The following is a 17,260-nucleotide window of genomic DNA, read 5'->3' as shown; positions in this document are numbered from 1 at the left end:
TCTGATCAGTGAAACTGTTTGACAGGTTGAAGAAAACAGAACAAAATCAAACCTGCCTCCTGTTCTAACGAGAAATATCCGTCGCTGCTGTCACTTCCTCCTGTGGCACACGGATGTGCTCCCAGGTGACTTCGCAGAAAAACTAACAGCAATCAACACCAGGCTCTCAGCCAGGTTCTGCCATTTTATCAGAGAAGCTGAAGCCGTGAAATGGAAACCTACCCAAGTACAACATCAGTTTGTGTCATTTACTTTGGTCTTCTATCCAATGAATATGTTTGTTGTCGTCAGAAGCTTCATGTGAGTCTTTACATTAAAGAACAATCGGATCTTTGTCTCTATCCTTACAGGACAGGAAGTCTCTGGCTCTGTCAAAATAAAAGCAGGCACGACACAGGTGGGAGTCGAGTTATCAGGTAACAATCGACCATCAACGCGTCAACAATCCTTAAATCTTTCAAAGTCGTATCAGCCACAGACCAGTTTGGTTTTGGTGCCTCCATGTTTCTGTCCCTCCCAGAAACTCGTCCCGTCACCTAAAGTTCCCCCCACGTGGGTCAGACAGGAGCAGAAAGAACCTGTTTATTCCAACAAGAGAGAAATGATGGGATCAAGTGTTTCCATGGCCAATATTTTCCTATTGATCGGATTATTAAAGGTTTACCCCCCCCCCCCTCTAATTCCCATTGGAAACTCCTTCTGATCGGACTGGTCTGTTCCCACTGAGGTGGTCACATGATGCAGCTTTACTCTGACTGGCTGTTCCCAGGTTCTGTGTAAACATAACTACTGACTATTTTCACAATCGCCCAGTTCAACCACATTAAATGTGCTTTAGGACAGAAGGTGGTACCAGCTCCACCTCTGAACCTGCCGGCATGTACACCTGCTATCACATAACTGGACTGAGCGAATTGTGAGGAAACGTTTTGTAATGCCACACGATTTAAAGGGAGCTGAAGATATCACAACTACCAAATAAAAAACATGGAATTAATTAGTAATAAAAGTGAGGCTTTCACAACAGCCTCAGCCAGTATCTCAACCAGTGTCATGAGGGCGTCACCTGGACCAGTTCCCAGTTACAGGTGTGTCAAAAGTTAACTGGTGGTATTTCGCTGTTCGGCTCTGGACTCTCACACACTATGGCAGGAACTGAAGAGAAGCAGTTCATCAGTCAGTCTGGAAGCCTTAAAGAACTCTGAACCATCAAACGCTGTGATGGCACTGACTCACAGTTCTCCCAGCCCCCCAGGGAAGTCTTAACAGCCTCAGAGCCCACATCAGTGCTTCCTGAGTTCAAGCCAGAGACACATCTCAGATCATCTGCTGGCAGGAAGAACATCAGACTAGTTCATAAATATGAGACTTCTGATTCCACCATGTGTTTGTTACAGTTTTCTCTTATTTCATCGATTTAAGGAGATAAAATGCCAGCTAATAAATCAGTTCCTACAGTCGTCTGCAGGAATCAGTTTTCCAGTAAATGTACAGGCAGAAATAAAAAAAAACCCTCTGGTGTGTTCAGCCCTGTATTACTAAATGCCAGCAGCACTTACAGTGACTGTGACAGATGGGAAGGACTGTAGACTGCTACCTTTCCAAGGCAAGACCACAACCAAGTGTTCAATTTACTTTGGGAAGTTTTTCCTGGAAAAACACTTTTGGTCTAATCTCTTCAGTATTCACCCACAGCACAGAAAACAACAGAAGCAAAGAAAAGCCTGAGTAATAACGTCGACCTGCCCTGAGGGACTTTGAACTCATCATCAGTAACAAAGTGCTTCTGCAGCTGCGTAACACTAAAACACACAAACTGCATCAAGTCTGCAAAGGACTGAAGACTTGGAGTCTTCCACATGTTGGACCAGATTCAGTCCACAACAAAGTGCATCCCAAACCACGAGCTATGCAGGCCACAGAACCACCCACCACAAACATCTGGAGGCAGGGCTGTGGTCCAAGCCAGCTGACAGGAAGACAGACACATGCAGAACGTGTACGGCTGAGTCTGATGTCCGACATTCATATTCATTGATCTCATTTGTTGTGAGGCAGGAGAGCAGGACAGAATGTCAATAAGAAGCTGTTTCCAACTGAAGATGACGTCTGGGAAACAGGACAGTTCACCAATAATTGTTTGTCCACTTTTGGCTGCTGGTGGAGCCACGAAACAGCTGTCACTGTGCTAATGCTAATGCTAATGCTAATGTTTCCCACTGACGGAGAATCCTGGTTCAGGTTCCGTCACATTTTGTCTCATTAATTAACCTGATGCTGTTCAGATTCTGGCAGAACAAACTCTCAGCTCATGTGGTCAGAAACCCACAGACCTTCAAAATGACAGGAAACGTTTACGTTTAAACAATGAAAAGTGTCCAAAGTGACATCTTCAAATGTCTTTGTCTCATCAAGTGTCTAAAACTCAAAGATATTTTGTTTACTCTCATTTATGGCCCCAAAAAAAGCATCAGCTCAGTCAACAAACCACAAACAGCAGCTTCATAAGAAAAACAAACTGATCATGTATCAACATATACTGATGTGAACGCACCACATGGGCTCCAGCCCACGGCCAACCAGCTCGTACCTTCTGCCCCTGGTGAGAGGAAATACCTCTCCACTCTGCTTGTTTGCTAAAAACCACAATGGACAAACACAAACAGGGATATTTAGGACTGGGGACCTGTCCAGGGTGGACCCCTGCCTTTCACCCAAAGAGAGCTGGGATAGGCTCCAGCAAATCCCTGGGACCCTGATTAGGACTAAGGGGGTACAGATGATGGATGGATGGATATATATAGGACTGCATGTTGGTTGCTCCTTGCCCATACACATCCACCTCACCCCCACACAAGCACCAGTGAATGTTTTGGCTCAAGTATCTGAAAACGATGGCAGCAAGTGGTGAACCTCAACTACAGGCTTCAGACGGTCCCAGCTGACGTCAGAACTTCTACAGCACCAGGGAATAATGGTTTTATGCTTGTCCGCAGCTGTACTTTCCCTCCAGAGTCTGAACGCAGGAGCCTGCTGCTTCCAACAAAGCGCCACAAGCCGTTTTCTTGTGTTTGTCCTGGGACTGTAAAAGCCTTTTCTCCTGTTTTCTGATGCACAACAGTTTTTTAAAGCAGCCCAGCACGGAGACTCAGGACACAGCGACGAGGTTATTTCTAAGCATGAGGCGAACAGTGTGCGAACTAGACTTTCTGTGCCAAAAAGCAGGTATTTGGTTTGGTTAGTGGCTTGGAACGGTTTCATTTAGCCTTTCTGCTCGGGAGTGTCTGCGTCGCAGCGTCTGGGCCCAAACACGGAGCGTTTCAGTGGTTCATTAAAGAAACATGAGTGAGGCGGGTTATTGCAGACACTCCAGAGTGACGGCGAACACTCCGGTACATGACTGCTGTTTTTCTCCTTTCAATATTTAATAAAAGCTCTGAAGAGGAAGAACAGTAAAACACCATAATGGATTTATAATATTACATATTAATGCAGCAGGATACAAACAGGACTGTCAGAGTATATACTGTAGTAATGTTACTGTGATTGTTGGCGCTGCAAAGATTTGTATTCATGAAGCTTTTGTGCTCGTTTCCTCCTGGACAGTGTCTGTTTTACGTGAGTGTGTGTGTTTTGTGCAGCTCTGGTCTGTTGGTCACTGTGTGTTTAATAGAGTTTTTATTGTTCCTCTGCACATCAACCCTGGTGTATCGCTCCAATGTAAACAACATGAAATATTTAAACTAAGAGCTGCACCGTTTAAAGTTTTACCCAAGTAAAAGTACAAATATTTCACAGCACTATGTTGGTGCTTAAATAAAGGATGTGTGTACTTCCCCAGATACTTTAACTTTGTGTTTTACGTCTTTACTTTTACTTTTTAAATCCAAATTGAAGAAATTAGGTTTTTTAGTCATTTGTTGAGTTTATTTCTAATGTGATGAATGAAATGAAACTGAAAACCATTGCAGGAACTGATTTCCAATAAGTGATCGATTACCAAAGTGTCAGCAGCTCTGGCTTTATAAAGTCACTCTGCAGGGCATTAGAAACCTCTACAGCACCAAGACTATAGCCATAATATGTGCTAATATACAACAAATATACAGCCCTGTGGCTGCACTGTCATAATAAACTCCCTCACACGGCGGATCGATCCAATAAGGTCCAACTCTGTTATATGTTGCAGCCATAATATTGATTTTCAGCACCGGGCATGAATATTAATGCGATTCTTGGTCTTTCACTCAGCTGCAGCTCACACGGGCCATGCGACACCTGACAGCACCTTAAATCCTCCAGACTGAGACTCTGGTGCTGTTGGAGGCGCAGAGGTCACTGAAAAGTGCTCGGTGAGACCAAAGGTCACCGGAGCCTGTTGGAGGAGGGACGGACACTACAGCCCCGAGCCGCATGTTGAATCACCAACATCATGTAAAGGCTTTTCTCCCACACCAAGAACCCCGCAGCAGAACCCCGCAGCCCTCTTACCTGTGCAGTCCTTCCCTTTGCCTTTGCACTCTCCGCTCTGGGGGTAATAAGACGCCCGAGCCTCCGGCAGGTACAGCAGCAGGGACAGCAGGCAGGCGGACACCAGGTACCGGACAGCCCCGGCGGGACACCTCCCAGGGCCTGACACCATAATGAAGGTTCTGGTCCCCGCTTCAGACCAGGCTTCGGATAAACCGCTCGCTTCCCGGTTCAGGTGAAAAGGCGTGCCAGCGATCTGCCGTAATCCCGGGGCGAACCAAGAACAGCCCGGCTGCCTCACGCTGGGTCCCGCGGTGGGAGCGCACCAAGGGCTGGGGGGGACGAGAGCGGAGAGGGTGCACGAGTCTGTGGTGAAGATGGAGGAATGTGCAGGGAGCGTTCAGGAAGCCTCGGTCCGGTTTGTCCAGGCTGGAAGCAGAGGAGCCAGCGGCAGCATCCTCGCCATCCGTCCTTCATCCGCAGCGAAGCTCCGCGTCTCTTCAGGCGGTTTATCTCACTCGGCTCATTTCCGTCGGATGCGCACACGCACTGACCCTCCGCGTCCTGATCCCGCAGTGGGTTCCCGGAGCCCCGGCTCTGCTTCGGCAACGAGGCGACTTGAAGAGAGCAGCTGCTGCACCCACAACAAAGAGATCCGGACTGGGGAGGAGAGGACGGACTGGCGGGGTGGTCACGTGAGAGGATGCAACGCTCTCCTCCACCTCCACGCCCTGACGCACGCACGCGCACGCACGCACACCTTAAACACAAACGCAACCCACACAATGCAGAAAGGCCGGAGTCAATGGGGCGTTTAAAGGCAGACCCGCAGTCCGAGCCCGCGTTTCATACTCAGACATCACATGAGTCTTGGTCCCGGTTTTCTTCCTGCGGGTGGATCCAGGTTCACGCGGTGAAACTGCGAAGATCCTTAATGTTTGTTTCAAACCAGCAGCTGATGTGGAGCAGGTGAAACCAAACCAAATGTTTTCCTCTTTCTGTTCTCACTGTCAGACACAAAGAAACGTTCAAAGTTTTTATTCAGCTCGACAATCATCACTTCTATTTTTACTTAAAGTCACTGTTCTCAGCCAGAAAACGGCCTGGACGTCAGACTGAGACACTGATGAATGTGTAAACAACATGTCATGGTCAAAGACAGACACGTTAATAATAATATTGTTCACTCGTTTTAAAATCAGACCAATACAATAAAAATAACGGAACATCTAAAGTTCCTAAAAGTCTAAATTGTTTTTAAAGCTAAAATCTTCCCAACCTGATTCTGTGAAGGATTTTCTACTGAGGTGAATCTGGTGTAACCTGAGCTGATCCACAGTACGTATAAACCTGATCCTCTCAGGTACTGGACTGACATGGACCTGGTTAGACTGAGTAATCTGGACCCAGTCTCTCTCAAAGCAGGTGATAAAGTTGGACTTTGTCTTGAATCTGGGATCCTCACAGTTAAATGGCCATTAGTTCATTCAACTCCCGGCTCATGTCAACATGCAGGAACACACAAAACAACAGCAAAACCGACGGTGTCCAGTTGATCCTTCTGAAGCTAATTTGTGATGTAGAAATAAAATCAGACTCTTTCGGAGCCCAAAGTCGGGCCAGTACCTGGTGCTCTACAGAAACTCACTGAGTCTTAAAATTCTCTGCAAACCACTTAAAAGTCACCAGGAGCCTGTTTCAGCTGAGAGAACAAGAGGATTTCATCACCAGAGCACCATCACGTGGAGCCAGGACCTGATCTGGTTGTTTAAACAGAACCCAACATGACTCATTAAACGCTCCATGTTGACTGGATTAATATTTACACAGCTCAGATTGGCTCACAGCTCCATTCTGGGCTCTGCTGGCACTCCACCAACACTGGCTAGTGGACTAATTTGGCACACCACCTTTCATCCAGCTGCAGGTTGGAGATTTTTCCTCCCATGCAGCAGCAGCAGCAGCAGCGGCGAGTCCTCTACGGTGCTGTTGGACATGGCTGGGTCCACGCCGGCGGCTCTAACGGGCCTCCTGAGCGCTATCGCCACCGGCCAGACGGCGGAGCGGAGCGAGCCTGTTCTAAATCACTCACAACACCGCAGATGAGCTTCTGGGACCAGGTTAAAGACTTTCCAGAAGGTGTGGAAGGAGAGACCAGAGGAGAAATAACCAAGTCCTTCCTGATTTATTACACTGCTGCCTGACACTGAGCCAGAGGAGCCAGTTTGTGGACAAAGGGCTGGGAGTCTAAAACCACACACAGAACCTCAGAACAGTGATAGCTGTGGGCAGGACGCTGAAGCTGCTGATGGGTGAACGATGGTGAGGAGGCCGTACTCACATGGAGACCGGTTTCTGGAGAAGCGTCCTGGAGCAACAGAAACCAAAGGAGCAAGCGTGGAAGGTGTGGAACGAACAAAAGCCTGATGTAGAAATCAATAAATCACAATAAATAATAAAATAACAGGAATTCTGCTGCTGCCAGACGAGCTACGAATCAGATATTATTCATCAGTGGGCTCTCGAGGTTCCAGCCACACGTTCACGTCTTAACAGACCCAATAAAATCCTGTTTATACACAGCAGCACACAGTAAACATGAGTTGCTGCTTCATTTTAGAGCTTTAGGCTGGTTTTATGAGAGGCTCCACAACCGCTTTTAACGAAAATATAAAATGTTCACGGGACTGTAAGATTCACCGAACCATCTCTGAACATTTCATCTGAGCAGAACCTTTACCCACACACATCCTGACCAAACCTACTGTTTCATAAAAGCAAAAACTTTTCTAATGCCAGGAGACTGAACTCTATGAGACTAAAGACTTTGTCCTCTGGATTTTATTACAGTCGGGGTGAGAAACTAGCAGACGTAGGATGTTTCATCTTAATTTCTCACTAAGCTCCAGCAGCTTTGGGCTCCTGTTCAGGCTTTCGGTCGTGGTCCGATTATTCCTCCCACCATATGTTCTCAGTCCCAGGACAATCCTACGGCTTGTTCCGCCACAGACGGGCCTGTTCCTTAATATAGCTCCAACACTGCTGCACGGACAAATGCAGTCCACAACAGACGCAGCTCTGGTGCTGCTGCACACATGGACCAGTCCACACCCCAGTGCAGCCACACAGATCAGAAAATCTAAGCTGGATTTGCTTCCTATGTTTGTACAGTTTGATGAGGAGTATTCTCAGCCTGCCACAGTCAATTACAATCAGAAAACCAGTAACCACACATCTTTATGACTCTAGAGGTGGGGGGGGAGCTCTGAAACCAACAACCCTGATTCCAGCTGTGGCGCTCTGAGCTCCTCTGAACCTCCTCCCTGTTTGGCTGCTCACACCACAGTTAGGGCCCGTCTGAAACCGAGCATTATCCTCGGCCCCTTATCATTACACAGGTGTAGTTTTTGTGGTGTTTCATGTGGCCGCCATGGTTTCCCTTCACGCTGCACTGTGCTCACTGGTTTTTCCCCAGTTGAACCAGTCCGTCAGTGACAGAGGGAAAAACCAAAGTGCAGGATTCAAATCATCCTTCAGTTTTTTTCTGCCTCTCCCTCCTGCAGCATCGCACAGCCCTTGGTGGCTGCTGTAATGTGGCTGTAAATGGCAGAGATGCTGTGGAGGAGAGAGGGGGGTGCTGTGTGGAGTGCGGGGCCTAAATGGAAAGAGGAATGGCAAATCAGCAATACCAATTCAATTAAGTTCCATGATAGTTATCTCTAATTGGCTTATTGCATTTGCTGTGGATTGGCAGACGCCGGGAGTCTGTCGTCTCGCCGCGGCGTCGCTGCCTGGATGTCTCAGACCTGAAACAGTAAATTCAAATTCTGCATTTAAAACAGCACTCGAACGTGAAAAAGCCGCTAAGCTGTTTGTAAAATGAACAGCAACAACATGAAGTCTACAAAGAGCAGGCTCCTCTCTGACGATCAGGAAGCTCCACCTGAGGGGAGCCTGGCTGTTTTCGGCTTTCAGCTCTGATCCAGATCATGGTGAGCGGACTCTAATTTCCTCCGCCATCTGTAGCACAAGCTCTTCTACAGCGGAGGGCCGAGCCCCTTTGGTGCTGATAACAGCGGGGAGGAAGGATAATCCCAACCACCCTGCAGGGCAACGGAGGGGGATCGAGTTTAACCCTTTGCTAATCACTACAGAATCTGCAACTGCTGGGAAAAGTCTTAATGAGCCACTTAATCTGAGAGTCTTTAGTCTGAGATCTGCAGCTCAAACTCCCTCTGAGGACACTCAGGTCAGGTCCTCGGTCTTTGTGTGGGTCTGTCACACATTATGCCGGGACTCGTTTAAAGAGGAGCTCTCTACCTGCCTCAGTTTAGTCTCCACAGTACTGGAGCTTCACAAACTGAGCTAACGCAACACAATCACTCTGAGAGCTGCGACTGTGTTGGTACATCTCTAACACCTAAACTGTCTGGGTTTAGTATCCTGACCCAGCCGACCTCCAGCCTCCTCCTGACATGGACGTGCCCCTTTCATACACTGTGTTTCCAGGTGAAACTGCCGTGAGCCTCATATGGACCTCAACCGTGCCCTTCATCCGGCCTGACGCAGCAGTGTGGTGTCTCTGCTGCACACCGCTGTCCTCCGTCTACTGACGGTGAAGCAAAGTAACTGGAGAGTCTCCTTCCTGTGGTGTGGCGGCTGATTTTACATAATTAATGACTGCAATAACATTTTAATAAGCTGACCCCGTCCTCTGCTGAACGCCCTGTGGAACATGGTTATAAACAGGAGGCTCAGAAAAGCCCACGGTCTTAAAATCCATTAATGACACGTTATAAATCAGGTTTTATGTCGCAGTTAGGAGCGTCATTTTTTAACATGGGACATTAGACAAAATGATTCTAAGTTATGAGACTCTGGGAGAAATGAAGAGCAATGGAACAGAGTCCATCAGTCCTCCTCTGCAGTCACTTTCCATATTCTGAAACTTTACTCAAGCTTTTTCCATTTTGCTGGTGTCCCCCTGCCCCACATGCTGATCATTTAAATAATCAATCAAGAAGCTGCAGAGCATCAGAGTTAATGTGTAAAATTCAGACCTGATGATGGCACCTGATGAAAAAGTCTGAGGAAGTCATTAAGACTCACCTGCTTCCTGGTGGATGGATGTGTAGCCTGGACCAGAGTGATGGCCTGTGCCAAGCCAGTCGTAATGAAGGTTAGAGATCAAAACAGGACAGGAAATGAAAATAATGAAAGTCTGAGGACGTCACAGGAAGAGGGTCTCTGAGTAAACATCAGCCTGAGCCGAGCACGTCTCGTTGGCGGCCTCGTTCTCCTTTCACTCACATCACAGCCTGAAAAAGGAAAACACTTTTCCCTCCATCTGTCACTGCGGCGCCGTGCTAATTGAAAGCTGAAAGCATGAATTCATTCAAAGGAAGCCACATTTCCATTTCCACCCTATCTGATGACAACAGTCGATGAATCTGGTCTCAGAAATGAAATGCAGACGAGTCACAGAGGACGTTCGGCGCGGGAGGATCATTTCTGTCTTTCCCTCTGGTTTCAGCCTGTCATCTGATGAAAGGACGTGATGATGAACAAATTAAACTCCTCTGCAACATTCACACTGTAATGACACCGATTACTGTGAGCTCCTGATGGATCACAGAAAGCTGAAGGAACCGCAGACCCTCCTGGATGTTTCCACTCAAAAGTCGAACATTGAGATGTAAACGAGACGTGACTGGAACACGACCACCTGCACCTGAAAGACCACAGATGTGACAATCCAGGTAAGATGACGCCTGAAGTCAGAAACATTTCAGACACGTTCATTAAAGACTCAGCAGCACCTGGAAATCAGGTGTACCTGCAGCTACACAGCAGCAGAAACTAGTTCAGTGGGAAAGGTTCTGATGGGCGGGGCACATGTGGAGTCATCTGCAAAACATCTGATTGATTGTTAATAAAGTGATTATTGTCAGTAAATATCTTCTTTTTCAGTTTAATGCCTGGATCTTGTTTTTGTTGCTGATTAATGTTTCTCTGTCCACTGTTTCCCATCATGCCCTGCTCTCCCTCACTCCACTGATCATTATTCAGGTTTTCGGTTTAATCAGGGAGTTGATCCGATAATGAAGTGGATCAATTTGTGACCTACTGATTTAATCCTCCAGTATTTATTGATACAGCTCTCCTCCTCACAGCGGCTCCATCTAGTTTTTCTTTTTCTAGTGGGGGGAGGTGGTTGTCAAATAAACCCCCTCCCCCCCACCGGCTCCCTGTGAGCCCGCCCCCTGGTGACGATCGATTTAGCCGCTCCACGGATCAGAGAGCGAGTTTACCAAAGAAACTCGTATTGATTTGAAGTCAGCTCAGTTTTGACCTGAGAGTCGCCCACGTGGAAATCATGGTCCCGAGAAACAGATATATCCTGATAATAACATGGTTGGAGAACTGCAGCTCTGTGATAAAGAGTCATACAGTTATTCAACCAAACTGTCTCTGAATTCAGTCTAACTGGCCCTTGGGGATAAATACACTTTAATTCAATTAAAACAGACTCTGCTGTTTCATATATTTGTAGATGCTTTTTTTTTTTTCGCATGTAGAGTAAAACAGACATTTGTGTGTTTTTCCATGATGAAACCAACAACCTCCTGCAGAGGATGGAACCCTACAGTTAAAAAACCCACATTTTAAATGACTGTTTTCAGTGGATCACACCGAGGCTCTACATGGAGATGTCTCATTAAGGCACAGACATGCCCTTATTAGATAAACACACATTAGAAACACTCTCAGTCTGTGATGTGACCAGGGAGGTTGATGGGAATCTGTCAGGCTAAATGATATCGACAGCTGTGCAGTCCCTGCTCATCACCGTGTGACTGCTGGTTAGACGGAAACCCAGAGTCCACTGAGGGCTGCAGTAAAGTCTGGTCTACCCATCAGTCCTGGCAGTTTCAGTTAAGACCAGAGAGTAAGATTCATAGTGTGTAAGAGTTTAAGTTAAGTTGATCATATTAACAACGTTCAACACACGTGAAGACTTGATTTGAAAATGTAGAAGGTGATTGAACCTCAATACAAACTAAACACCAGCATGATATAATGTTCAGCAGCCACCAGATCATCTGAGCAGCCGCTGAATCAGCACTAAACTACGTCCAATCTTATAAACACAGCTGCAACTAAAGACTATTCTCATTGTTGATTAACTTGACAATTATTTGAATTAATTTACTGTGTGTTAATTGTTTAGTTTATAAAATGTCATGCACCATATTTTAATCAACACTGTGGAAATCCAACACTTGGTTCTTAACACTTTTCCTCTAACGCTCCAACAGAAGCAGAAAGATCACAGGCCCCGGGCTGAGTGTACGACTTAATGCCACAACACTTCACTGCCAGCTCCTGAATCACCGGCTTAAATAATCGTCTGAGTGTCAGACTCGTTTACATATTCAGTTCTCGAGTACGCAGGAGCAAAGAAACTATAAAAGCCAACATGTGTGGGCGGACAATTTCAACTAAAAGCCATTGTGCTGTCGCTCACGTGTACAATAGCTGCTGTTCCTCTCAAAGTCACACAGCTGGCACAGCTGGAATATGTGAATAATAATGAGCGACTGCTGCAGCAGAGACTTCACCTCAACGTCAGTCCAGAAACAAAGGCAGAGTAGACCCAGTCAGTGTGATACTGTCTCTGTCTGTAGGAGAAAAATGAGCCGTTTCCTAAACAGAGCTTGGTGAGCGGCTGCTCAGGCGGCCATTAAAGGTCTTTTTGTTAAGGTTTCTTCTGCCAGTGTTGGCTGGTTTATTGACACTGAGCTGAAATACACCTGAGGAACTGAAATCTGAACTGATGCTTACAGCAGGTGCAGGTTTTTACAGTGGAGGTGAATGGAATAAGGACTGAAAACGACCCCCGAGGCTGCATACAGGTGCAAATATCACCTTTCCTATAAGTGAAGAGGTTAAATGTGACGCTACATGAACATAACTGCCAGAAGATAAAAATACAGATCAGCTTCAGTGTTTTGACCTTGAACACACTGAGTCTATGTCTGTCAAGAAATGTGCCATAAAAATAAAAACTTAAACTGAGAACGAGTCTTTTTCGTTTTTAAAGGTGAGTTGGGAAGAGAATTTTAAGAAGAGAAGAAGAAAACCGCAGGGGACCTATCAGCTGAAAGTGATGAAGCCTCTTCCTGATCAATAACATTGACACTGAGCAGCACAATATGAATCTGAACACATTCAGTCGTCTCTTCTGCAGAGAGAAAAATGTGAAACTACACACCATGAGCATAAACTGCAGTTTCATCAGATCATGTCATATAAATTTCATCAGCTCCGTCCTATCAAAGGTCTTAAAAGGAAAGTTGATGAAACTCTCAGACACACAGTGAAACCTTTCATTGGTCTGTAACAGAAAGTGGGTCACTCTGCGTGTCATCAGACATTTAACCTGCAGTTTATACTGAGCAAAACACAGAAACACTAAAAACAAACAGGCTCAACAACAAACGTCTACCTTATTAAGATTTTTTACTTCAGGATTCTAGCAAAGCAGCTGAGAAGATCAACAGATGAACAACACAACACAGTGAGATACACTGGACGCATCTGTTCTGTAGATGCTGAATTTCCTCCAGCACAGCTCAGGCTGATTGTTGTTTGTGGTGAAACGTCGCCCCCTTGTGGAGCCTTAAAGTGGTACTCCAGTGTTAGTACAGATGCAGATTTTCACTGTTACTGAATATAAAGTCCTGCTCGTCCCTGAGGTGGAAGAGTGAGGGAGGTCTAATGGTAACTGAACCTGAAACCCTGCAGCCACACAATACACTACACCACACCACACGTCTGAGTGGATAAAAGCTCTGAAGGGACAAGAATAAAAAGCCGCGACCAACTAAATGCAAACTTGTCCAGTGACTGTAAACTGGAACTTTTTGTGGAGTTTTTCCCAAACTGATCTGAGTGTTCGTGGACAGAGTCTCTGCCTGAACGTTTCCTGTTAGAAGGTCTGTGGCATGACATGCAAAAGAAAACAAGCACGAAGTCACAAAATCCCCAAACTTCCTCAAAACAACCCGGGACAGGCACAAAATACTGAACCGAAACACAAAATGACATTAAAGAGAAACAACTGACCGTACACAAAGACAGACCGCATGTAAAAACCACCTCTGTACTGTCTGTGGTCATATTTCAGCCTGGGCTCTCCCAGCAGCCACTTGTCTAATCATCTGTCTAATCTCCGTCCTCTATCCACTCACCCCAACTGGTCGAGGCAGGTGGTCGCCCAAATTGAGCCCGGTTCTGCTGGAGGTTGTTTCTTCCGTTAAAGGGAGTTTTTCCTCTCCACTGTGCTGCTCATAAGGGATTTGTTCAGGGGTTTTCTTTTTTGCAAAGTGTCTTGAGATGATTGTATTGTGATTTGGTGCTACACAAATAAAATGAATTGAATTGAATCTGTTTATGACTGATTATGAAAATGTAAAACTGAAACTACTGCATCAGTGGAAAAGCCCCAACACACAAGTATAAACAAAGGCCTGCTGTCCTAAACGGAAACCAAACCCACCTGCCATCTGAACAGTGCTCAGGTTTTTTCAGCCAGTGCAGTTTTCTCTTCTCAAACGAGCAGAGAGGAACTAAAGTCCACCTGAGGTTAGTTTGCTCTGGAAGGTGTTTACCACCACATCATTACCGGACTCAGGCATTAGTATTTACCAGGAGCTGTGTCCGTGTGCGACCCGGGGCGGGTGAGACACTCATCCTGAGCTTGTTGACAGGAAGAAGAGTGTAGAATATCACCAGCCTTGTCCTTTAACCCACAGGTGTGTGAAAAGAGTTTAACCAGGGATGTGTCAGGGGCAAAGCTGCTCCAGGATCAGTGCATACTGGGGTCAACAGGCCGGTCAGAGCCGCCCTTGCAAAGCTGCTCTCAAATCTCGCCCAGCCCACAACAGCAATATTGGTTTAGGCCTCAGTCATGGGTGCCAGGTGGGTGTGTGTGTGTTTTTGGACAGTATGAAGCTCAGCTACACTGCAGCCTGAGTCGTCCTCACACACTGGGCTGATGGGAGATCAGAAAATGACTCAGATTCCCAGACACTGACAGATACCGCAGGCAGAAAAAAGGGAATCGCACACTCACAACTCCCTCACTAAAATACTACGCAAACCATTTTAGGGTTATGGTCTGACTAAGATTTAAAGAGTTCATTACAGGAAAAACAACTGCTCTTTTGTGTGTTAGGCATTTTTTATTACTTCATCGACTTCTCTTACTTTATCTGTGTTTCTGTGTTTTTCTGTTTCCACAGCACCTCAGTCGACTTCTGGGCCCTTAACGAACTAATTATAAATAAACTGACTGACTGTCTCATTTCTTTCTGCGTCAGACACAGACAGATGTCACATGCTACAGTCACATGTCCTGCTCCGCAGCCTCCTCAGCTTCAGGTCCTCCTGTGATGCATTCAAGTGCTCTGTGGAAAACACTGCTCAGTGCCTGGTTTATGTCAGAGGCAGCAGTGGGACAAGTACTCAGACAATTTACTGCAGTAAAAGTCCTTCTGATTTGAAGTACTTTATATACCGCTGGGTAGCTGACGTTAACTACCTTATATACTTCTAATTTGAAGTACTTTATATACCGCTGGGTAGGTGACGTTAACTACCTTATATACTTCTAATTTGAAGTACTTTATATACCGCTGGGTAGCTGATGTTAACTACCTTATATACTTCTAATTTGAAGTACTTTATATACCGCTGGGTAGCTGATGTTAACTACCTTATATACTTCTAATTTGAAGTACTTTATATACCGCTGGGTAGCTGACGTTAACTACCTTATATACTTCTAATTTGAAGTACTTTATATACCGCTGGGTAGCTGACGTTAACTACCTTATATACTTCTAATTTGAAGTACTTTATATACCGCTGGGTAGCTGACGTTAACTACCTTATATACTTCTGATTTGAAGTACTTTATATACCGCTGGGTAGCTGACGTTAACTACCTTATATACTTCTAATTTGAAGTACTTTATACACCGCTGGGTAGCTGACGTTAACTACCTTATATACTTCTAATTTGAAGTACTTTATATACCCCTGGGTAGCTGACGTTAACTACCTTATATACTTCTAATTTGAAGTACTTTATATACCCCTGGGTAGCTGACGTTAACTACCTTATATACTTCTAATTTGAAGTACTTTATACACCGCTGGGTAGCTGACGTTAACTACCTTATATACTTCTAATTTGAAGTACTTTATATACCCCTGGGTAGCTGACGTTAACTACCTTATATACTTCTAATTTGAAGTACTTTATACACCGCTGGGTAGCTGACGTTAACTACCTTATATACTTCTAATTTGAAGTACTTTATATACCCCTGGGTAGCTGACGTTAACTACCTTATGTACTTCTAATTTGAAATACTTTATACACCGCTGGGTAGCTGACGTTAACTACCTTATATACTTCTAATTTGAAGTACTTTATATACCGCTGGGTAGCTGATGTTAACTACCTTATATACTTCTAATTTGAAGTACTTTATACACCCCTGGGTAGCTGACGTTAACTACCTTATATACTTCTAATTTGAAGTACTTTATATACCGCTGGGTAGCTGACGTTAACTACCTTATATACTTCTAATTTGAAGTACTTTATATACCGCTGGGTAGCTGACGTTAACTACCTTATATACTTCTAATTTGAAGTACTTTATATACCGCTGGGTAGGTGACGTTAACTACCTTATATACTTCTAATTTGAAGTACTTTATATACCGCTGGGTAGCTGATGTTAACTACCTTATATACTTCTAATTTGAAGTACTTTATATACCGCTGGGTAGCTGATGTTAACTACCTTATATACTTCTAATTTGAAGTACTTTATATACCGCTGGGTAGCTGACGTTAACTACCTTATATACTTCTAATTTGAAGTACTTTATATACCGCTGGGTAGCTGACGTTAACTACCTTATATACTTCTGATTTGAAGTACTTTATATACCGCTGGGTAGCTGACGTTAACTACCTTATATACTTCTAATTTGAAGTACTTTATACACCGCTGGGTAGCTGACGTTAACTACCTTATATACTTCTAATTTGAAGTACTTTATATACCCCTGGGTAGCTGACGTTAACTACCTTATATACTTCTAATTTGAAGTACTTTATATACCCCTGGGTAGCTGACGTTAACTACCTTATATACTTCTAATTTGAAGTACTTTATACACCGCTGGGTAGCTGACGTTAACTACCTTATATACTTCTAATTTGAAGTACTTTATATACCCCTGGGTAGCTGACGTTAACTACCTTATATACTTCTAATTTGAAGTACTTTATACACCGCTGGGTAGCTGACGTTAACTACCTTATATACTTCTAATTTGAAGTACTTTATATACCCCTGGGTAGCTGACGTTAACTACCTTATGTACTTCTAATTTGAAATACTTTATACACCGCTGGGTAGCTGACGTTAACTACCTTATATACTTCTAATTTGAAGTACTTTATATACCGCTGGGTAGCTGATGTTAACTACCTTATATACTTCTAATTTGAAGTACTTTATACACCCCTGGGTAGCTGACGTTAACTACCTTATATACTTCTAATTTGAAGTACTTTATATACCGCTGGGTAGCTGACGTTAACTACCTTATATACTTCTAATTTGAAGTACTTTATATACCGCTGGGTACCTGACGTTAACTACCTTATATACTTCTAATTTGAAGTACTTTATATACCCCT

The 17,260-nt window shown here is 44.8% G+C and overlaps 2 protein-coding genes across 11 annotated transcripts in view; one reads left to right on the top strand and one right to left on the bottom strand.

Moving 5' to 3' along the window:
- The window catches only part of tmeff1a (transmembrane protein with EGF-like and two follistatin-like domains 1a), a 50,776-nt gene extending 45,676 nt beyond the window's left edge, over nt 1-5,100 (bottom strand). The window contains exon 1 of the mRNA XM_026313767.1: nt 4,492-5,100. Coding sequence (XP_026169552.1) covers nt 4,492-4,642 — 151 coding nt within the window. The 5' untranslated portion in view covers nt 4,643-5,100. The remainder of the gene's footprint in view (nt 1-4,491) is intronic.
- Nucleotides 1-17,260, top strand: part of LOC113134345 (zinc finger protein 62 homolog) — a 757,491-nt gene that overhangs the window by 619,992 nt on the left and 120,239 nt on the right. The window lies entirely within an intron of this gene.

This window comes from Mastacembelus armatus, chromosome 17 (genome assembly GCF_900324485.2).
Source record: "Mastacembelus armatus chromosome 17, fMasArm1.2, whole genome shotgun sequence".
In the NCBI taxonomy this organism is placed as follows: Eukaryota; Metazoa; Chordata; class Actinopteri; order Synbranchiformes; family Mastacembelidae; genus Mastacembelus; species Mastacembelus armatus.
This window is presented reverse-complemented; position numbering and strand designations above follow the sequence as displayed.